At 45.6% G+C, this 23,022-nt stretch overlaps 1 protein-coding gene across 4 annotated transcripts in view; it reads left to right on the forward strand.

Annotated features, from left to right (window-relative positions):
- KLHL5 (kelch like family member 5) overlaps nucleotides 1–19,122 on the forward strand; it is a 74,315-nt gene extending 55,193 nt beyond the window's left edge. For all 4 annotated transcript variants that reach the window (XM_055139731.1, XM_055139733.1, XM_055139732.1 and 1 more), the window contains exons 6-11: nucleotides 1,039–1,225; nucleotides 6,043–6,267; nucleotides 8,787–8,949; nucleotides 12,332–12,544; nucleotides 13,719–13,890; nucleotides 18,069–19,122. In XM_055139731.1, coding sequence (XP_054995706.1) covers nucleotides 1,039–1,225; nucleotides 6,043–6,267; nucleotides 8,787–8,949; nucleotides 12,332–12,544; nucleotides 13,719–13,890; nucleotides 18,069–18,125 — 1,017 coding nt within the window. In that variant the 3' untranslated portion in view covers nucleotides 18,126–19,122. The remainder of the gene's footprint in view (nucleotides 1–1,038; nucleotides 1,226–6,042; nucleotides 6,268–8,786; nucleotides 8,950–12,331; nucleotides 12,545–13,718; nucleotides 13,891–18,068) is intronic.
- Nucleotides 19,123–23,022: the final 3,900 nt, after the last annotated feature.

Genomic DNA, 23,022 nt, shown 5'->3' on the forward strand with positions numbered 1-23,022 from the left:
GGCCTGAGATCTATAGTCTGGGATTTATAGCGAGAAGTCCCCAGGAGAGTCACCCTATAAGATAAGCATTTCTCTTACCGTGTCCATACAAAATGACTGGAGAGATTATTAAGAAGTAAATCGAAGATGATTGTTCATGGACTAAGCAAAGGAGAGGTATGTCCTTAGATGAAATTCCACCCTTGAGCAGATCTCCTAGCAGGATGAGGTCTCTGTCCCAGAAGAGCTTCCCCAGAGGAAGGGAAGGGCCTTCCATAGGTTGCTGGTACTATCTGGCCTAGGTGTAGTAGCTACCCCCAATGCTTGGAGATTGGGCTCTGGGCCAAGGGTGCGAGACTGGGTGCAGGGAGATGAGCATGAGAGACAAGAGACGGGAATGAGAGGCAGTGTGAGACAGGAATGGGGCTCTCAGTGAGAATGAACGGGCACGAGGAGAATGGAATAAAGGGCGGGACCGAGATGGGAATAAATGGCGACTGATCACCAACCAGCCTGGCGGCACTGTTCCCTTCTTCATCTGTCTGTGGTGGCCGCTGCAGACCGGGGGTGGGGAAGTGACTCATGGCCACGGAACGCGTGTGGAGAGAGTCCACGCACACTTACGTATTGAACACACACCTTTAGTTTTGGTTATCGTTTGAATGCTCTTTAGGAAGAAGTTAAGCTAATGCAGTTTACTCAATACCTTAAAATTACTCTTCAGTTGAAATAGTGATTTATTTTAGAAAATATGGAAAACCCAGGAAAATTTTTAAAAATCATTGAGGGAAAAAAAAAAAGTCCTCCCCCAAAAAAATCATGCGGGGGAAAAAAAAGAACCATTCTCCACTATCCAGCGATGAGCATTATTAAGATTTTAGATTGTGCTCCTCATCGTCCTCTATTCATGTTTGCCAGTGAAATGCAAGGAGTGAACCTTCTGAGTGTTGCCTGTTGCCGTTCACCAGTAGATGGCCACTTGTGAACTGTGTAGTTTATTTGCTCCAGCCCTGCCGTTTGCTTGGTCCCTCAGTGTGCACTCCTGCTGTTCCTTTCTAGTTCCTGGCCGACATGGAAAACAACGCCCTGTTCCGGGACGACATCGAGTGCCAGAAGCTCATCATGGAGGCCATGAAGTACCACCTGCTGCCGGAGCGGCGGCCCATGCTGCAGAGCCCGCGCACCAAGCCCCGGAAGTCCACCGTGGGCACGCTGTTCGCGGTCGGCGGGATGGATTCCACCAAAGGTAGGAAGGCTCCTCACACTCAGCAGAGTGGGGGTGGGGGGGCTTCAGCCAGTGATCTACACGGCCCTTTGGGGAGAGGGCCTATTCCAGCTTGGGGACAGGAAAAGGTACTGGCTTGGCCTGGCGGGGTCTTATGGTGGCAGGAAGTGAGTCGTGGAGACAGGAAGGGCCACAGGAGGAGGCAGCTGATGGTCTGGGATCACGTCGGCGTCAGAATTCGTAATGAATAATAAGAGTGCACCTGGAGAGGGCTGGAGCAGCAGTACAGCGGGTAGGGTGCTTGCCTTGAGCTCAGCCCACCCAACCGGGTTTGATCCCTGATACCACATACAGCCCCCCCAAGCCCACCATGATCCCTAAGTGCAGAGGAGTAAGCCCTGTATACCACCAGGTGTGTCCCATTAAAATTCAGTAAAATTTAGTAAAGAATCATCAGTGTGTGCAGACGTTACACCCAGGTTTGTAATGAAACAGCCAAGGCGCAGAAGGTGAGGAGGATATAAGTATTTCATCCCCACGGGCTTGGGGATCTTGATGGACAGTCAACGGACTTGGACCCATTCAGCCAGTGATTCAAAAACTGAGCTTGCATTTATACTCCAGAAATACATTCCACAGTGTTGATTAAGATCTTGGGAGACGGGGTTGGAGCGCTAGCACAGCGGGGAGGGCGTTTGCCTTGCAGGCACTGACCTGGGTTCGATCCCCGGCATCCCATATGGTCCCCCAAACACTGCTAAGGGTAATTCCTGAGTGCAGAGCCAGGAGTAACCCCTGAGCATCACTGGGTGTGACCCAAAAGCAAAATAAATAAAATAAAATTTTGGAAGACTAGCTAACAATTTTTAATGTCCCAATGAGACATAAGGAAAGCCAAGTATAGTTACATCCACACATCAGAAGGGAGAGCAAGATACAATTCACACTGGCGCAAATGCTGTTCTTGCCCCTCCCCCCACCAGTGTCCCCAGTTCTCCTCCTGCCACTTTCTCCTGGTGCTTAGCAGCACAGCTGTGGCTCCTAAGTACTCGGCACCCAACAGGAGACGGATGGTGTTGAAAATGATTTTGGTAATAACTGAGGCTAGTGAGCTAAAAGCTCAAGAACGAGATATTCAGTCTCAGAGCATCTCCCAGCCAGCTGACTCCTATTAGTCACAGAAACTAAAATCTTTACAGTGGATACTACCTTGATTTGGGGAGGGAAAAACTTCAGTAAAAAGGAATTCATGTGTTTTAGCTGCCACATGAATGAGTCAGTGAAAGATTCTCACAAGGGACATCAAGAGAGGTAGGAAATAACAAATGCCCAAAGACAGTAGAATTTCAAAACTTGTTCAGACCTGAGTTTGGGGAGGAAAGCGGGCTAGAAAGGTGGTAGTGGAGGGAAGTGTGTTGGAACATTGTATCCATGAAACCCCCACCAGTAACAGTATCACGGTGCTTAACATTAAAACATTTTAAAAGGTAACTCTGTGGGTAATGAGGCTAAAGTAACGGAGCGAGGGCTGGCTGAGTTGCACTAGGAGCTTAGCAGTGCACCTCTGTCTTAATCTGGCCAAAAGCCCATAACCAAATCCAGGTTCTGTAATTCAGAAATTACTCAGAAAGACATGCCAGGCAAATCCGTGGTGAGGGCGTTCTCCATAGTAATTTGTCTGTCAGTAGCATTTCCAGGCATCAGGGATTGTTTCAAATCAGAGGCCCCGCAGGTATTAAACTATGTCCTCATAGATTTTTCTTGGACTATACATAAGGTGATAATTGGGAGTCATCATAAGATCCAAATAAACTTTGCAGGTTTTGTAACAGTGTAGCATAAATGTTGATTTTCATATTTTAGTGTCATACTGAGGTTCTTGTTTTGAGGAAGATACTTAGTACTGTGTAGGAGCCCAGAGACATCATTTCTGCCTCTCAGCTCCCAGGTGAGAAAATCACACATGCACACATAGAAAATGAGCATAGTAAAACACTCTTTGTACCGTGATTGCAGGATTGCTGTCAGTAGTTCCAGAGAGCAGCAGGCTCAGTATGCACCGTCAGCTTCCCCCTGGCCAGGCTCCGTGCCGGAATCTCATCTGGATAATTTCTCTTGGTAGACCCGCCTGTCCCTTCCCCTGAATCCCTGACACGCGTGCAGTTCCCTGGCATCCGCCTCCTTCCTCACCCAGATCCATCTGCCTCTCCCGGCCCCACTCGCCTCGTTCACAGGATATGCCAGGCTGCCCATGCCGCGCGTGTTGCATCTGTGGTTCCTTCTCGTGGGTATCCTCTGCTCCCTGGCACTGAGGACCTGGCACAGACTGCTCCCCACCCCTCACAGGGGTCAGTGTATGGAGAGAACTTCCCCAGCTCTGGAAGCCTCTTCTCCCCTCACCCTTGCTTTTGCTGGCTTTCTATATCTGTTTAGTCTAGAACGCAACAAATAAATTGACCATTTGAAACAGCTGCAGCCACCAAGATATATTAAAATGTTGTTTGTGCTTTTTTTTTAAAAAAAAAAAAAGAAAGAAAAAAAGATCCTCAGTGTAAATGAGGGAGGCTCTGAATTTTTACATAGAATTTCATCATTAAAAAGCATTTTGTGGCTTGGGGACATTTGCTTTTCTAAAAATTACACCTTTCAAATTATGTCTTAATATTTGTGTCCGATGTTAGAAATATTTTAATTATCAGTTTATAGACTGACTGCTTAGTGATCAAATCTAAAACTAACTTAAATTTAAAAAATTGGGGGGGTCACATCCAGGGATGCTCAGGGATTCCTCCTGCCTCTGCACTCAGGAATTACCTCCAGTGTGCTCGGGGAACCGTATGGGATGCCGGGGATTGAACCCTTGTTGGCCATATGCTAGACAAACACCCTGCCTCCTGTACCTGCTGTACTATCACTGTAGCTCCTCAAAAAATTTTAATTTCTAAAATTTGGAAGTGTGATGATTGATAGTACCTTTTTATTTTATGGGAGGAAGATTTTTTTTCTTTTCTTTTTCTTTTTCTTTTTTTTTTTTTATTGAATCACCATGTGGAAAGTTACAAAGTTCTCAGGCTTATGTCTCAGTTATACAATATTCATACACCCGTCCCTTCACTAGTGCCCATATTCCATCACCAAAAACCCCAGTATACCTCCCGCCCCCACTCCCCACCCCCAACTGCATAACTGATGAATTTCACTTCATTTTCTCTTTACCTTGATTACATTCCATATTTCAACACAAAAACTCCAGGAAGATGTTTTTAGGATCAGATTTTGGAGATTGAACCCAGTATACTACTAAAATGACCAATGGATGAATAAAATCTAAAATTTATAAAGGTATATGGAATTATAATATTACTTATAAATGTATAAAGACGTTTATAAAAACATCTACACTTTATAAAGGAAGATTGTTGATGGGCCTGAGAGATGGAGGCTCAGTGCAGGCTTTGCACGTAGGAGGCCCAGGGTCCATCCCCGGGACCGCTGGTCCTCGAGCACTGCCACATGCGGCCTCAAAACCAGACCTTCCCCCCACAGCCTCTACTGCCCACCTTATCAGGAAGACACACGAGTTCCTGGAATCAGTTACTAAAAGATGCTGCCCCCCCATCAGACTCCCTAAGCTTCCCAGACTCGGGGTGTGCCAGCACAGGCCCTGCCAGACTCTCGGCCTGCACCACCCCAGCCAGTGCGCACCCCGCTCCTGGGAAAGCCAGCCCTCGTGTGCCTCCTTCCCTGCCGCTGGGAACCAGCGCCCCTTGTCTCCTTTCTGGTTCTTTCCTCACAGCTCTCCTTCCTTCCTTTATTAGCCTTTCAACAAACTCAAGCAAAATTGTTTTTGGACCACACCTGGCAGTGCTCAGGTCAGCTTTTACTTCAGGAATTATTCCTGCGATGCTCAGGGAACCACCTAGGGTGATGCCAGAGATCGAACCTGGGCCCATCACATGCAAGGCAGGCGCCCTACCTGCCGTACTCTCGCTCCAGCCCCTCAGGCGATTTTAAGAACAAGGTAAAACCTCCCTCAGCCCACCTGGGAAAGTGGGAAAAACCCACTTTCCTCCTCCAGTTTGTAGCTGAACTGAGCAGAAGACTCACTGCCTCCATGTTTGAGTCTCAGTCACACAGATAAAACCACTTCCCCTAATGTCACCTCCAACCTCGAAACCTCTGTGTCACTAAATCCAATTCGATCCAACTTTTGGGACTTCCCCTGACTTGGTCTTGTCAGCAGTGCTTATAATAAGCTTCCCTCCGTGGCTTCTGTGAGACCAGCCCGCCCTCTGTCTTACTCTGGCCATTGCTTCTCTGCCTCCTCAAACCTGACCTTTTTTTAATGCCATATTTCACTGCATGATCATTGCAAACGTTCATCAGTCCCCAGATTGACTACACACAATGGGCATGGTGAATTTTTTGACAAAAATTTTTTTAGACAGAAAATCTGTGCCAGGGGCCAGAATGATAGTATTGCGGGTACAGTGTTTGCCTTGTACGCTGCCAACCTAGATTCGATCCCCAGCATCCTATATGGTTCCCCACCACTGCCAGGGGTAATTCCTGAATGCAGAGCCAGGAAGAACCTCTGAGCATCGCCAGGTATGACCCAAAAAGCAGAAATAAATAAAGATTGTGCTGATGATGTGGTTAAATACGGTACCTGGGTCTGGAGAATTGAATGGCGGTGACAGGTCTGGGAGTAGCCAGATCTTGCCGAGGCCTGCAGAAATTTAACCAGCGTCTGGTCAGGGCTGATGAGACTGTCCTGTCTATACAGTCTCCTGAACCATAGCTTTTGCTTCACCCGACGTGTCTGTGTTCATTTGAAGGAGCGACCAGCATTGAAAAGTATGATCTCCGCACAAACATGTGGACCCCGGTGGCGACCATGAACGGGAGGAGGCTGCAGTTCGGCGTCGCGGTGCTGGATGACAAGCTGTATGTGGTGGGCGGGAGAGACGGGCTGAAGACTCTCAACACTGTTGAGTGCTACAACCCCAAAACCAAAACGTGGAGCGTGATGCCACCCATGTCCACACACAGGCACGGCCTCGGTGAGTGAGCGAGATGCTGCTGCTCGGGCTCCCCTGCGGATCTTGCCCAGGGATAAAATGGGGATGGGCATGGCGCTGCCGAGTCAGCGGCCACCGGTCACCAGGCAGTCCCACACGAGCTCCCTGTTCCCCGAGAAGCAGGAGCAGAGGAAACCAGCTTGTACATCAGCGTGGGGCAGTCAGAGCAAGTGGGAATGAAGACGGGGGCAGGGGAGGTAGGATACGCTGGTAAGGAGCAGTGGCCCGGGTTCGATCCTCAGTGCCCTGTGTATGGTCCTCTGAGTCCTGCCAGGAGTGATCCCGGAGCATAGAGCCAGGAGTAAGCCCTGAGCACCTCTGAGTTGGCCCCAAAACAAAAAGATAGATTGACACATCTGGAAGGACGTTAGTATGGGATGATAAACTGACCACCCACTTTAAAAATGTGCTCTGGGGGGCTGGAGTGTAAGTACAGTGGGGAGGGCGTTTGCCTTGCACGTGGCCGAACCAGGTTCGATCCCCAGCATCTCATGGTCCCGTGAGTGCAAAGCCAGGAGTAACCTCTGCATCGCCGGGTGTGTGACCCAAAAAAACAAGTGAAGCAAAAAACATAAATAAAAATAAATAAAAGATTGAAAATCATTGCAGTTAAATAAGACTTGACTAAAATATGGGGGCACATTTTCAATTTGCATAAATGGCTTTGTGTGTTGATTTATTTCCTTTTTTTAAAAAAAGTGCTCCGGAGCTGATCGTGTAATGGGTTGGGTACTCGCCATGCATGTGGCTGACCTGGGTAGGTCCCCAGAGCTCCACCAGGAGTGATCATGAGCAGAGAGCCAGGAGCAAGCCCTGAGCACCACCAGGTGTGGCTCCAAAACCAGGAGAAAAAGAATTGAGAAAGAGACTCCTCTTAGATGTGAGGGGCTCGGGCGCTTTATTAACGGGCTTGGTTCAGGCATAGGAAAGATTCTCTCCCTGTGGTCAGCTTGAGGTTTGAGAAGGTTTAAAATAACTGTAATTAAAAAAAAACCTTGATGTCGTTCTAAATTTTGATAGGCGCTTTGAATTTACTATCTTATTTTACTGTTTTTAGAGCTAAGTCTTAAGTTATTTATATGTGAGAATTCTATTGGGAAAAAAAGTGGTTCTGGTACTAAAAGTGTTTTTTATCATATCATTTAAGGGGTTGGATTAAATGAGCTCTCTCATTTTCTCCGAGCCTTTGATAATTGTGTTTATACCTTATTTATACCTTATGCATGGTTGTAACTACAGACACATACACACACACACACACATACACACACACACACAGAGCATGTGTCTCTTTAGTAGCCAACGCTGATAGGACACAAATGGTTTGTTAGTTTGGGTTTTCCCTGAATGTGGTATATTTATATCCCACGTGACCACGGTTTCCCAAGATAAATGATTTCCCGGTATAAAATTTGTGGTTTGAACTTCAGGTGATACATCTCACCTAACTGATTGTCTTAGCTCTTCTCCACCTGTCCACTCACTCTCCCCCTCATGTAGATGAACCCAGATTCTTTACTAGCAGGATATGCGTCCACACTCCCCTCCCTGCACTCTTCCCCTCGCCCTCTTGGCCACTGTGCACCAGGCCCTTTGCAGCCACTCGACACACACAGCCCACAGGCCACACTGGCTTCCCCTGCGCCTCAGGGCCTTGGTGCAGTCTTCCCTTTATCCCGCATCTTCCCATAGATGTCCCCTGCAATGCTCAGGGGTTTGCACTCCTGGCTCTGCACTCAGGAATTACTCCTGGAGGTGCATATGGGATGCCAAGAATCAAACCCGGGTCGGCTGCATGCAAGGCAAATGCCCTACCTGCTGTACTATTGCTCTGGCCGCTTTGTTCTGTTTTTCTAATGTGTCGTTTCTTAGATGAAATGTCAGCTGTCTGAGGAAAGCGCCCTCTTACGGGCCTACTTGGTTGAAACTCAGTAGGTCATGGTTGAGTGTGTGAGCAAATGACTCTGGCTTCGTCCCTGGTGATGATGCTTGCTACAAATGATGGCATCAACTCTGACTACAGTAGAACCTCAGACATCTGAATAGATAAAGACAAAATGGGCTGGAGAGAGTCTAGCTGTTGAGGCATCTTTGTGACCCAGGTCCAAGTCCCCACACTGCTTAATGTCCCCAAGCACCGCCAGGGGCCACAGAGCCAGAAAGAAGCTCCAAGCATGGGCAGGAGTAGCCTAGTCCTCCTCCCCAAATCAAAAGGATGCCTTCTAAATGGCATCACAAATCCACATGACTGGGGACAGAATTAACTAGGGTGATGCTGTAGTTTAAATAAGTTGCTGTTGGACATCAGGATGTTGCTTCCAAAACTCTTACGGTCAGAGCCGCAGCGCTCTCTCTCCTCCGTCACTGCCGGCTACGGCAGACGGCTGTGTTTGACGGCTGTGTCCTCAGTCCCCGGTGGAGGATCTTGGTCCTTCTTCCAGATCCTGAAGTGTTTCTGAGCAGCCCTATTGCACCGTGACCCCTTCCCTGTTCTCTTGCAGGTGTAGCTGTGCTGGAAGGCCCCATGTATGCCGTGGGCGGGCACGATGGCTGGAGCTACCTGAACACGGTGGAGAGATGGGACCCGCAAGCGCGCCAGTGGAATTTTGTTGCCACTATGTCAACCCCCAGGAGCACAGTAGGTGTGGCAGTGCTAAGTGGCAAGTAAGGACGACATTACAATTCCATCAGAATACAAGAAACTCAGTGTGCTAAGCTGTGGCACAGTTGACTTAAAGAGGTGCATGTAAATGGTAAACAGGAAATACCTGGATATATGAAAACGTTTAAAAGCTAATTCAAGGTTAGAGTGATAGTATGATGGGTAGGACATTTGCCTTGCTTGAAGCTAGCCCACATCCATCTCTGGCACACATATGGTTCTAGGAGTGATCCCTGAGTGTTGAGCCAGGAATCACCCCGAGCATTGCTGGGTGTGGCCCAGGAACAAACAGCAACAACATATAAGACAACAACAACAACAACAAAAAGCTAATAGCTTACGAGATAATACAGGAGTGGAGGCTCTCACCTTGCACACGTCCAAACCTGCTTCTACCCTGGCACCTCATATGCTACCCCACGCCCCATATGGAGTCATCTCTAAGCACAGAGCCAGGAGTAAGCTCTTGAGCATCACCGGGTATGGTTCAAAACACAAATAATTAAAAGTAGAGTATAAACTATAATAGTTCAGAATAGAAATAGCTTGGCCTTGTTACTCTAAGATGTAGTTATTTTGAATTTTGGTTTTCATGTTGAATTAAATTTTATATAAATATTCAGTATAACATGATTGATGCAGTTTTTTTAAGAAAAAGTATCAGCAACAGCTCTTGGCAACTAGAAACTAATTATGTGTTTCCATTAGATCTCTCTTCCTCAAAGTAGAACCATATATGATCATTCAAAAAATTGCCTGTTGTGGCTAAAGAGGTAGTACAGTGAGTGGGCATTTGCTTTGTGTGTGACCAGTCTGGGTTTGATCCCCAGCATCACGTACAGCCCCCTTGTAGCCTGCCAGGAGTGATCAGTCCCTGAACATAAAGCCAGGAATAAACCCCTGAGCACAATTGCCCAGAAACAAACGAAAATAAACACTTAGTTTGAATGAAAATGTACTTCAATTTATGAATTAGAATGTTTCCTGTCTTGGGGCTGGAGTGATAGCACAGTGGGTAGGGCGTTTGCTTTGCACGCAGCTGACCCAGGTTCAATTCCCAGCATCCCATATGGTTCCCCGTGCACTGCCAGGAGTAATTCCTGAGTGTAGAGCCAGGAGTAACCCCTCTGCAACGCCAGGTGTGACCCCCACCCCACCCCCAATAAAAGCAATAAGTAAATAAACAAATTAAATGTTACCTGTCTTGAGACCAGAGCAGTAGTAGAATGGATAGGGCACTTTCCTTCTACACAGCCTTCCTAGGTTCGAACCCTGGCACCACATTGAGTGCCCGCCAGGAGTGACCCCTGAGCACATGTCCAGGAGTAAGCCCAAGTACAGTTGGGTGTGACCCAAAAGCAAAACCAAAAATGGTACCTGTCTTCAGAATATTAATGTTTACCCAAGTATACATAGTTAAGAGTCTCATGGGCAGAAATTTGGTACTTTACTATTTCTTGAGAATAAAAAGGCAGTTAAATATTTGGTGGTTTTTGTTTGTTTGTTTGTTTTTGCTTTTTGGGTCACACCTGGCGATGCACAAGGGTGACTCCTGGCTCTGCACTCAGGAATTACTCCTGGCGGTGCACAGGGGATGCTGGGAATTGAACCCGGGTCGGCCGTGTGCAAGGGAAATGCCCTACCCGCTGTGCTATCGCTCTAGCCCCAAGGCAGTTAAATATTAACTAAGATTTTATAAATCTAAAATGTGTGACCATTTATATGGTGAATTTAATTTGTTATTCTTTTAAAAAAATTAAGAAGGGCTGGGGGCTGGAGTGATAGCACAGCAGGTAGGGCGTTTGCCTTGCACACGGCCGACCCGTGTTCTAATCCCAGCATCCCATATGGTCCCCTGAGCACCACCAGGATTGATTCCTCAGTGCAAAGCCAGGAGTAACCCCTGTTTATTGCCGGGGTGTGACACAAAAAGAAAAAAAAAATTAAGAAGGGCTGGGAATGTAGCTCAGAGACAGCGAGGGCAGCCCTGCGTGTGAAAAGCCGTGACACTTAAAGAAAGAAAGAAAAATTTATATTAAAAGCCTTTACCAGTGTATCACAATAAGATTTTATACATAGTAAAAATATGCAAATGTTCAAGTATTTTATACCTATTTTAATGTTAGAGTAAAATACTGTCAAAATATTGTAGCATGTTGATAATGTAGATCTCAGGCTACAGTTGTGTCATAAGCATATCTGCATTATTATTTTCTGGTTGTGTGGGGGCCAACACCCAACAGTGCTTGGCTCGTTGCTGAGGGACCACACCCAACAGTGCTCAGGAATTTAACTCTGGCCTCCTGCATTCGAAGCAGCTCCAGCCCGTCTCGCTCTCACCCCAGCCCGTCTGCAGTAATATAAGTTAATGAAAGATGATGGTTTGCATTTAGTAAACCTTTATTTCAAGCGTTTATTCCTCATTCTTACAAGTATATTGCAGCTGTCTGTGGACTGTCTAGCTGCTCACTTTTCTCACTGTTTGCTGGTCCTGCTCCTCACCGGGTGACCTGTGCAAGCACTCCATCTCCATGAGCCCTGTTCCTTCACCTGGGCAGTAGGAATCACCGGGTTCTCTTGGGAGCATCTTTGGACAGATCTGTTGACCCAGGAGTAGGGTCTAGCATGTGGCGTGTGCTCAGAAAGGTCCATTTCTTTCCTTCGTAACCACATTCTGTCTTAGCTAGTAAAGAAGTAAGCCCTGATATATTTATGCACCAATTTGTCTCTATTTTAAGCCACATTTTAGCATCTCTAAAATTGCAGCGCATTGTTCAATCAGTGGTGACTTGTCAGACAGATGTCAGCTGTGTTATAGTTGTCATTGCTTGCAGGCAGATTTTCCTTTTTGTATTTGTGCAGTCATCTATATATGCAGATCATTTCACTGGCAACACGTCAGCTTTCTTCTTCGCGCTAATTTTGTCATTCTTGGTGTCACCTTAAACTCAGTGAAATGCCCTCAGAAAACTTTGTCTTCGGCATAATAGCAGCTTCTTTTCTGTTTTAAAGTAGCTCTACTAATAGTTGCATTCAGTATGATTCCTGAAGAGTGGGAACCCTGAATGATTTATGGGGTTTGAACTTGAAGAACTCATTTGGTGGCGATACCGTATGCTGAGACAGGCGAGTCTGCTCGAGGAGAGCCAGGTCTGGTTTTGCTGAGTTAGGTTGCAGAACATGATTACCGGATCATGTTTGGAGAACATGATTACCGGATAGGACTGTGTTAGTGGCAGGCAGCAGAAAATTCCTATCTGTCCACCTGATTTTTTTTTATCAGTTAGCCCCTCCTGGATTGTCCTGACTTGAGCTGCCCGTTCTGTGGGACAGTCCTCCTAATGTCCCATCCCTTTGCTCTTCTGTCCTGTTTGTTCCATTTAGACTTTATGCAGTTGGTGGCCGCGACGGCAGTTCCTGTCTGAAATCAGTGGAGTGCTTTGATCCACACACTAACAAGTGGACCCTGTGCGCACAGATGTCCAAGCGACGCGGTGGCGTGGGTGTGACCACGTGGAACGGGCTGCTCTACGCCATCGGCGGCCACGACGCACCCGCCTCCAACCTGACCTCAAGGCTGTCAGACTGCGTGGAGAGGTAAGCCTGGCTCGGGTGATTAGGCCGAAAAGTGAGAGGTAGGTTTACTGGCGGTGAGTATTCTTAAATACTAAATAGAGTCGGGTTTTTTAAAAAAGAAGACAGTAAGTTATACCTGCATTTTACTTGTATTGGAAAATAATTCGGACAATGATTATTATGCTGGAGCGATAGCACAGTGTATAGGGCATTTGCCTTGCACACAGCTGACCCGGGTTCAATTCCTCTGACCCTCTCAGAGAGCCCGCAAGCTGCCGACAGTATCTCTCCTGCACAGCAGAGCCTGGCAAGCTCCCCGTGGCATATTTGATATGCCAAAAACAGTCACAACAAGTCTCACAATAGAGACATTACTGGTGCCCACTCAAGCAAATCGATGAGCAATGGGATGATAGTGATAATCCAGGAAAGGAATGTAGAAAACTGTACAGTTTTGTTCCGTCAATCCCAGACTGTAAATAGCTTCACTGCTAGAAGACGGTGAAGCTCATTTTAGGCTGATGTATCTGCTCTCTTCTTAGCTACTTCATAAAAGGGGGCAAAAGGGGATACCAAGATGGTCCAGGCCATAAGATGCTTGCCCTACCAACCAGCCGCAGTTGGATCCCCAACACTGTCTGTGGTCTCCAGAGCACCACCAGTATCCCTGTGCAGAGTCAGGAATAAGCCATGCACACAGCAGTGATGATAAAGGCCTTGGAATGAGCTTGTGGGCAGCTCCGAGTATGGCTCCAGTTCTCAGAGGTCAAACAAGCTCAGGCCTTAGGGCAGTTCTTTATATTTACGTGAGTGCTTTTGGGTGCTGGAAATACTGGACACCTAAGTGAATTGATAAGATTGCTAGTTAAAAACCTTCAGAAGGGCGGAGAGAGATAGTACAGCGGGAAGGCCTCCCGGGTACAGTTCGCATCCCCTACCACATATGGTCCCCCAGAACCCACCAGGAGTGATCCCTGAGTGCAGAGCCAAGAGGAAGCCTGTGTGTGTTGCCGGGTGTGGCCACAAAAAACAACAACAACAAAAACTCAGGAAAATACTGCTACTGTTTCCTTTAAAATGGTCAAATAATGCGTGTTATATATAGTACAATAGAAAATAGGTTCACAGAACAGATTGATTTTACTTACAATCCTGGGAGAACAATGTCAATTCCAGTTCTAAAATTTCCTTTCAGATATGATCCCAAAACCGATATGTGGACAGCAGTGGCGTCCATGAGCGTCAGCAGGGACGCCGTGGGGGTCTGTTTGCTCGGCGACAAGTTGTACGCCGTGGGAGGGTATGATGGACAGACGTACCTGAATACGGTAGAGGCCTACGACCCCCAGACAAACGAGTGGACCCAGGTACGGACAGCATCCTACTTCTTGCTACACACTCCCCCTACTCTGTTCTCATTTCTTTTTATCCTTTTGGTTTAAACACCTCTCAATGTTGTCCAGTCTGTAACATAAACAGGTTAGCTATTTAATGAAGACCCACTTTTCATTAACTGCAAGAAAACAAGAGGTGGGCGGAGAGATAGCACATTGGATGAGGTGCTTGCCTTGCCTGCGGCCGACCTGTGCTCAGTACCCAGCACCACATGCAGTCTCCTGAGACCTACCAGGAGTGATCCCTGAGCACAGAGCCAGGAAGTCCCGAGTACCACTGACTGTGGCCCCAAAACCAAAAAAAGGCAACAAGAGGAACTGTTAAGTGTCATAGCATAAGTAAAATCCCAAATCATGGCCTGTATTGATAGTACAATGGACAGGGCGTTTGCCTTGCACATAGCCAACCTGGGCTTGATTCTTAGCACCCTATATGGTTCCCCAAGACCGCCAGGAGTGATTTCTGGGCTCATAGCCTGGAGTAACCCCTGAGCACCACCAGGTTTGGCAAAAATATATATATATATATACCTATGCTTCAGCCTGCTGACCTGTCTCACTAGCCTCTGATTAAAGTTTAGTCTCTTCTGTGTGCATTATATCACATGAAAGAACTATAATCCTCCCAGCAACCCTAAAAGGCCAGTACCTTTGTTTGCCCAGTGTACTAGATGAGGGGTCCTAGACTCAGAGAAGTCAGTTCCTGACCCTGGTCACTCAGCAGACATATGGTGGAGTTAGAATTGGAGCCAAGAGTTGTTTTCGCAGCAGAGGAGAAAGCAAGGTGGAGAGCGATCACAGTCGCAGAAAGGAAGTTCAGACTGGCCCGGCACTTTATTCCCCGGAAAGAAGGGCCCGGGGAGGAGGGGGCGTGCTGGGAGCAAAAAGTACACCCCCCAAAGCCTCCGAGGACAGAGGAGCAAGAGGATGGTGACAGTGGGAGGGTCAAAGGTACACAGAAATTTTCAGGAAAGCGCTTGCTGAAGGTAGGGAAAGGGACTTTGGGCTTCTCGAGGTCTGCTGTGTTTTTAAGCAGGTGACTTCACTCAGGGAGGCTCTGTGTGGAGGGAAGAAGAGGGCTTCAGGGCTGAGTCAGCACTGAGGATTTCGTTTGCAATTGTGATTACCTCCCATCAGCGGAGCAGAAGTTGTAAAGCTAACTCAAGAGGCACACAAAGGGGTAAAGATTCTGTCTCTCTCTAAGATCCGTTGGACTTAAGCTAACAATGAAGAAATTTATGGCCAGCAGTTGAGACTTCTACTTTAGGCCAAATCAGAATCAGTAGCAGTATGTGACTAGGTGGCTTTATTTATTATTATTATTATTATTATTATTATTATTATTATTATTATTATTATTTTGCACATCACCCCTTTTTAAAATGGTGTGGATGGGGTGTGAAGAGACAGAGCAGCACTTGCCTTTCCTGGGGTCGACCCAGGTTCCATGCCTGGTACCCCATAGGGTCACCTGAGCCCATTCAGGAGTGATCCCTGAATGCATAGCCAGGAGTACGCTTTGGCCACAGTCAGGTGTGGCCCCAAAACAAATAAATTTGGAAACGGGGGATAGGGCCACGCTTTGTGGTGCTCAGGACTTACTCCTGACTCTGCCGTCAGGGACCACTCCTGGCAGGGCTTGGGGGACCAGATGCCATTCCACAGACAGAAACAGGCCTTGTTACATGCAAGACAAAGATAACCTCTGTGCCATCTCTCCAGCCCTCTCTTTTTTAAAGCACCCAGATGTAAGCTAAGAATAGCTGGAAAACATTTTCCTTTCTGTATACCAAGAAAGGAGCCAGAGGATGTTTGTCGAGGCAGTGAGATAACTTGACCTTGGCTTAAGCCATCATCCATCCCATTATTCTCCATGACTGCATCATTTTTAATTGATTCTCTAAGTGAAACTTTCTGGCTGGTTGTCATGACAACTCATTTCATGGTGTAGATTTTGGGTGTCTTGGATTTTTCTTTTTAAGGCTGCTAATTACAAACACAGTTTGATTTAAATGAATTGGAGGTTACACCTAGAATGCTCTTAAATAGATGCGGACTTAAAATAGATACGGGGGTCCATGGACGTGACACGGTGGTAGATTGGTTGACTCCACTTAGCATGTTTTTGGTACATTAACAGGGCTGGAGAGCCAGGGGGCTGAAATACAGTCTGTGTGGGCAGGAGGGCTGGGTTTGACCGGAGCGTTGTGTAGCCTTCATGCAGTAGGAGTGGCCCCTGAGCCACCAACAGGTGTGATACAAAAACAAAGAATGTAAGGGACGACTGGGGAAATAGCTCAGCAGGCTGGAGCACATGTTTTGCAAGCAGGAGTAATCTTTCACTACTGGCACTTAATGGCTACCCTCGACCCTCCTCCCAGCACTGGGCTGAAAGTAGCCCCTAAGTGTGGTAGGTATGGATACAAAACCAAAAGAGCTAAGTAAAGGGTCATATGTGCAAAGAGCTATAACTGATCAATGAGTACAGATGGAGAATAACTGAGGACTCTCTTTCAGCCAAAGTCTTCTTTTTTTTTAATTTTTAAAATTTTATTGAATTGCCATGAGATAGTTACAAGCTTTCATGTTTGTGCTACAATCTCACAATGATCAAACACCCATCCCTCCACCAGTGCACATTCCCCACCACCAATATCCCGGGTATACCCCCCTTTCCACCCTCCCCCTGCCTCTATGGCAGACAATATTCCCCATACTCTCTCTCTAATTTTGGGCATTATAGTTTGCAACACAGACACTGAGAGGTCATCATGTTTGGTCCATTATCTACTTTCAGCATGCACCTCCCATCCCAACTGGTTCCTTCAGCCATCATTTTCTTAGTGATCCCTTCTCTATTCCATCTGCCTTCTCCCGTCCGCTCATGAAGCAGTCATTCAGCTATAAGGCAATCCCCCTGGCCCTTGTATCTACTTTCGTTGGGTGTCAGCCTCATGTACTCCACAAATGAGTGAAGTCCCTCTATGTCTGTCCCTCTCTTTCTGACTCATTTCACTTAGCATGATACTCTCCATGTTTATTCATTTATAAGCAAATTTCATGACTTCGTCTCTCCTAACAGCTGCATAGTATTCCATTGTGTAGATGTACCAAAGTTTGTTTAACCTGTCATCTGTTTTAGGGCACTCGGGTTATTTCCATATTTTGGCTATTGTGAACAGTGCTGCAATGAATATATAGATACAGATGTCATTTCTACTGTGCTTTTTTGCATCCTCGGGATATATTCCCAGAAGTGGTATTGCAGGGTCATATGGAAGCTCAATTTCTAGTTTTTGAAGGACTGTCCATATTGTTCTCCAGAAAGGCTGGACCAGTCGGCATTCTCACCAATAGTGAAGGAGCGTCCCTTTTTCCCCACATCCACACCAGCACTGGTTGCTTTGTTCTTTTGAATGTGTGCCAGTCTCTGTGGTGTGATCCCTCTGTGCGCAGGGATCACTCCTGGCAGTGCCTGGAAGACCATATATGGTGCCAGGGATTGAACCCAAATCTGCTGCCTGCAAGGCAAGCACCCTGCCCACTGCACATTCAGCCCAATCCAATCCCAGAGTTGTCCTTTTATCAAAACTGTTTTCATGTACACATTTATTTCCACTATGAATTGCCCCAGGTGGTTACTTTACAAAGAAAAAGAAGAAGAAGAAAGACAGCAAGTAAAAGAGTTAAAATTATCCCGCACCTATAAATTAAGATGCTGTTCTTCCACACACTCTGTCTCACAGCCGAGTCCACTCACTGGCTTTGTGTCCACTGCTTGGGAGTTGGCTGGACAGTGCTTGTGCTGTGAGTGTCACGCTGCCCAGTGGTGAGTGAGTGAAAGGTTCAGCATTTCCATCATGGCAGAGAAGCAGCTGGTCTCCCCCGAATGAGCAGGCCTGATGGATATTAGGAAACAAGGAATAATCAAGGTTACTTCTGTAAGCGTGTCCTAATACCCATCATGCTTCATTTTGATCAAAATACTGTTCTCCAAAATACTGTCTGAACTAGAGGCCAGGGTGGTCCTGGGGCAGTGGGGACCAAGGGCAGCGACTCTGCGCCAACACTGTGGATGCCTCCATCCTTCCCAGCCAGTGAGCAGTTGGCAGCCGAAGACCCCACCAGTCTGTCTCTCTGTTTCTTCACAGGTGGCTCCACTCTGCCTGGGCAGAGCCGGTGCTTGTGTTGTGACCGTGAAACCGTAGCCGACCCCCGGGCTTCGCCAAATGAAGATAGACTCTCCCTTTATGAATTGAATTATTTCCTTTCTCTATGGATGCACTTTCAACAAACGTACAAGGCCACGTCCCTGGGCACGAAGTGTCTGCTCTCACCAGCAGAGGAAGAAGTGGACAGGGCCACGTTAAATGCTTCCATTCCCGGTGAATCCACATGGTGGGTTTGAAGATGCATTCCTGGCGCCACAAATCAGCATCTCCTAAACGCCACCCAGTGCTAACTGGGAATTCCGTTCATCGAGCACATTTTACTGACAGTCTCCAGATTTCTTGTATTACACTTCAGATACACTAGATAAAACTTTTATGAAAAATAGCTTTCTTTTTAACTTTATCATACCAGAGTTTAATTTTATCCAAATTCATTTGTACTATTAACCATCACCACTATTTTAATAATACACTAAAGACTACTTTTTAGGTTTCTGTTTTTTGGGGGTTTTTTTTGAATTAGCTATTTTATCTGCTTAGGTCATGTATTTGATTTCTGAAGTTGGCTCAGTCCAAGGAACGGGGCAGAGGGGGGAAACATTAAAGGGGAAAAAAACCCAGCAGTGACCAAATAAAATCTTGATCTTTGAGGTCTGTTTAAATAATTATCCTAACTAGATTCACCAAGAACTACAAGTTATAATACTCTGAAATTGGGATTGAGAACTAGTGTTTTGTATTAAAATTGAGATATGCAATTTATGTGGGGAAAATGTTATGTATCTATAATGTTCTTTAATCAAACTAATATTATATGAATTTGTTTTTATATTGTGAAAGATGTTTTGATTTTGTCTTTTGATATTGGCAAAACTGTTTGGATGTTCTTATGTTTTCCAAATTGAATTAATTCCCTTCCCTGCCTGACATCTATTTGCCAGTTATCAACCATTAGTGCTTCTTTGTAGTCAAGCAGTTTGGGGAAATTTGGTTTATTGAATGCTTAAAAAAAATCAGTATAAAGTGTTTATTACCCAAGGTTTTGTACATTTGTAAACTCTAACCACATAGGTGAATGTTAATACTCTCGGTGAATTGTTTGTTGTTTGCAAAAATGCACTGAGCAGTAACATTTTGTGATAAATCCTTTTAGATATAAGTTATTAACTTATATCTTAATATAAAATGAATATAAACTTCCATCTTTTAAAATATTGTAGTGTAGTGTTTTTACTTTTTACATCAGGGTTGCCTTTATTTTAACTGCTTTATTTAAAAACTGAGGCAAACTTTAAAAAGTGAGCAAATGCTGAATGCTCATGAAGTGTTTCTGTCTTGAAACTGAACTGAAAGTCAAGAAAATCAACCCTTGTATTTCAGAAAAAACTGTGCTCATTTTACTTCTGTTCCTGCTAAGAAAGTAATTGTGATTTTGAGAAATTTACTAGTGTTTCACTTATTCCTTGTGTTAGGGATTTCAGTTTTTTACTGACAAGGAGGAAAATTGTATTTTGTTAAGACAGAAGAGGAAAAGGTATAGGAAGCAAATTTCAAAACCAGATACATGTTTATTTAATATTTGATCCACACCTGGCTGTGTACAATGCTTACTCCTGGCTCTGTGCTCAGGGGTCATTCCTGGCAGCACTCAGGAACCACATGTGGTGCTGGGGATCAAACCCAGGTCAGCCACATACAAGGCAAATGCCTAAACCGGACACTTGTTTAATAACTACATCATCACCATCTTTGTCACCTTCGTGAAACCTTAACACCTACGACTGAAAGCAAATACTTAAACTTGACCTCTTCCTCTAAAATACTCTTCATGTCTAGTTCCTGGGTCCCTGTGGCCCTCAGGAGAAGCCAGGCTCGCATTAAAGGAAGATTCTCCTTTCCTAGGGGTCTTCCTTTTCTCTATGGGACAGTTTAGAACAGTTCCTTTGTCTCCGGATGGGATAATCTGGACGAATACAGATGTATTCGTCCTTTCTGACGCTAGGGAAAGTTATATAATGGAAAACACTAGTAATGGATGCTTATTCTGTCTCAGGATTTGCTACAAAGAAACTAACAAAGATTCGAACACATTGATGCACTTCACCTTAATCTTAGGATTCCGGGGCCAGAGCGATAGCACAGCGGGTAGGGCGTTTGCCTTGCACTCGGCCGACCCGGGTTCGATCCCCAGCATCCCATATGGTCCCCCAAGCACCGCCAGGGGTAATTCCTGAGTGTAAAGCCAGGAGTAACCCCTGAGCATCGCTGGGTGTGACCCAAAAAGCAAAAAAAAAAAAAAAAAAAAAATCTTAGAATCTTAGGATTCCCGTCTTCCTGGTGAGGGAATTGGACAGACAGAGAAGTTGACCCCTGTATAATATACTCTATTATACTATAGTATAATAGAGTATAAATGTACTCTATATGGCAAGTGCATTGCAAAGCAGGGCCTCTGATGCAGGTAGTAAGATGTAAGAGGCAGTGTTTCTAAATAGGAAAGATTGATCATTTAATAAGAAAAGTGAAGGTTTACACTTTTTAGAAGTGAAATTTATGCCAGCTACACCTTTATCAGAAATTTGGTTTCCAGAGTGAGTGTAGAGTGGTACACAGCCAGTTCCGTTTCATCTCTGGTTCCCTGAGCACTGAGTAATCCCTGTGCACTACCAAGTGTGGCCCAGAAAGTCACAAATACAAAACAAACCTGAGATTTACACAGGAATGCCAGCATGGCTCAATATTGAAAAATCAATGTAAGATATACCACATTGATAGAATGAAGGGGGTGGGGAACATAATTATCTCAATAGGCAAAAAGAAAAAATCCAGCTGGTTTTCGGTTTTTATTTCCCTTTGGATGCAGGGGCCCCTACCCAGCTGTGCTCAAGGCTGACTCCTGCCTCCACTCAAGGGTCACTCCTAGCAGGATCAGGAGACCATGTGGGGTGCCAGGGGTTGAAGGTGGGCTAGACATGTATAGAGGAAGCGCCCTACTCACTGGACTACCACTCTGACCCTAAAGTCTAACTTCTATGATTTAAAAAAGAAGAGAAGGGAATATTTTCACCTGTTAAAAATCACAGGCTGGAATAAGTCCTGAGCACCTCCAGGAGTAACCATCCCCCAGAAAAGAAACAAAAGAAGCTATTCACAAAAGAGGCCAAAAAGCTAGCTCAAAAAGCTGAGTGCATGCATTGCGTCTAGGAGGCCTGGATTTAATGATTGAATCTTCAAGCGCCACCGGAAGTTGACACCAGTCCCCTGCACTGACAGGTGTGACCCAGAAACAACAAAAACACATTTATGAAAAATCCCCACTAGCAATATATTAAATGGTAAAAGGAGTTTCCCCTCTAAAATCAGCAGTGTTTCCTCTTACAACTAGCTGCATCAGAACAATTGAACAAGAAAAAAAGGAATCCTAATTAGGAAAAAGACTACCTCATTGGCAGTTGACATATTCCTGCACTATAGCACAGTTGTCCCTTTGTTTATCGATTTACTCGAGCAGGCACCAGTAACATCTCCATTGTGAGACTTGTTACTGTTTTTGGCATATTGAATATGCCATGGGTGGGCTCTGCTGTGTGCACAGAATACTCTCGATAGCTTGCCGGGCTCTCTGAGAGGGACGGAGGTGTCGAGCCCAGGTTGGCCTCGTGCAAGGCAAATGCCCTACCTGCTGTGCTATGGCTCTGGTCCATTGTCACTGTGGAGAGGAATGAGTTTGCCATGCAACCTCTGGAAGTTCTGTTATATAAGTCAGGCAGCATGAAGAGCAGACATGATGAGAAATGGAAAAAATCGTGTCTGACATATTCCCATATAATAAAAATCTTTAGCCCCAACAAAATCTACTCATGCTAATAAATTCAATAATGTTGTAAGATATAGGGTAAACACAAATCTGTTGATTATTGTGTACTGGAAGTATATAAGAAGGAAATTTAAATATTGCCAAAAGGAAGATGGCCTAAGCAAACAGAAAGATACCTTATGTTCATGGAATGAGTTGAAAGGCAACAATACTCCAACTAGCCTACAAATTCAATGCAGTTTCTATCAAAATCCCAATGTGTGTTGTGTTTTGTTTCTTTTTGGGTCACACCCGGCAATGCACAAGGGTCATTCCTGGCTCATGCACTCAGGAATTACTTTTGGTGGTGCTCAGGGAACCATATGGGATGCTGGGAATCGAACCCAGGTCGGCCGCGTGCAAGGCAAATGCCCTACCCATTGTACCATCACTCCAGCCCCCCAGTGGTACCTGTAAGGTTCAGGGCTTCCTTCTGGCTCTGTGCTCAGGGATTATTCCTGGCGATGCCAGGAGACGGGGAGGTGGGGGTGGGGTGCATCTACAGTGCTAGGAACTGAACCCAGATAAAGTGTGCACAAGACCTTTCCTGCTATATTAGCCACCCCACCTCCTTCCATTGGCTTCTAAAAATAAAGTTACAGCGATGGAAAACCCAAATGACCATCAGTTGATACTGGATAAACAAATTACAGTATATACATATAATGTATTGCTTTTTCAGCCACAAAAATTAAGTACTGGGTTACTGATCAAGCGGCTTAAGCCATGACCCCAGAGACTCAGAAACAAATCTTGGAACTCCTCGGCTTATAGCAGAAATCCCTCCAGATATAATTATTAAAATTTCAGAATTCCAAAATCAGCTGCATGACAACATATGCTATTCATAATCAGCAATAGAATACAAATTGTCTAATGTTGCCTTTTCTGCAGATCCGAGTGCTGGGGTAAAGTACCAAATAATAATGGTGGGTCTGGTGTTGAAATATTGAATGTCATCAAAGTAGAGAGAGAGTAATGTGGAAATCATCTGCCACACAGGTAGGGGGAGGGTGTGGGATGGGGGCGGGGGTATACTGGGGTTTTTGGTGGCAGAAAATGTGCACTGGTGAAGGG

This window comes from Sorex araneus, chromosome 5 (genome assembly GCF_027595985.1).
Source record: "Sorex araneus isolate mSorAra2 chromosome 5, mSorAra2.pri, whole genome shotgun sequence".
NCBI classification, from domain to species: Eukaryota; Metazoa; Chordata; class Mammalia; order Eulipotyphla; family Soricidae; genus Sorex; species Sorex araneus.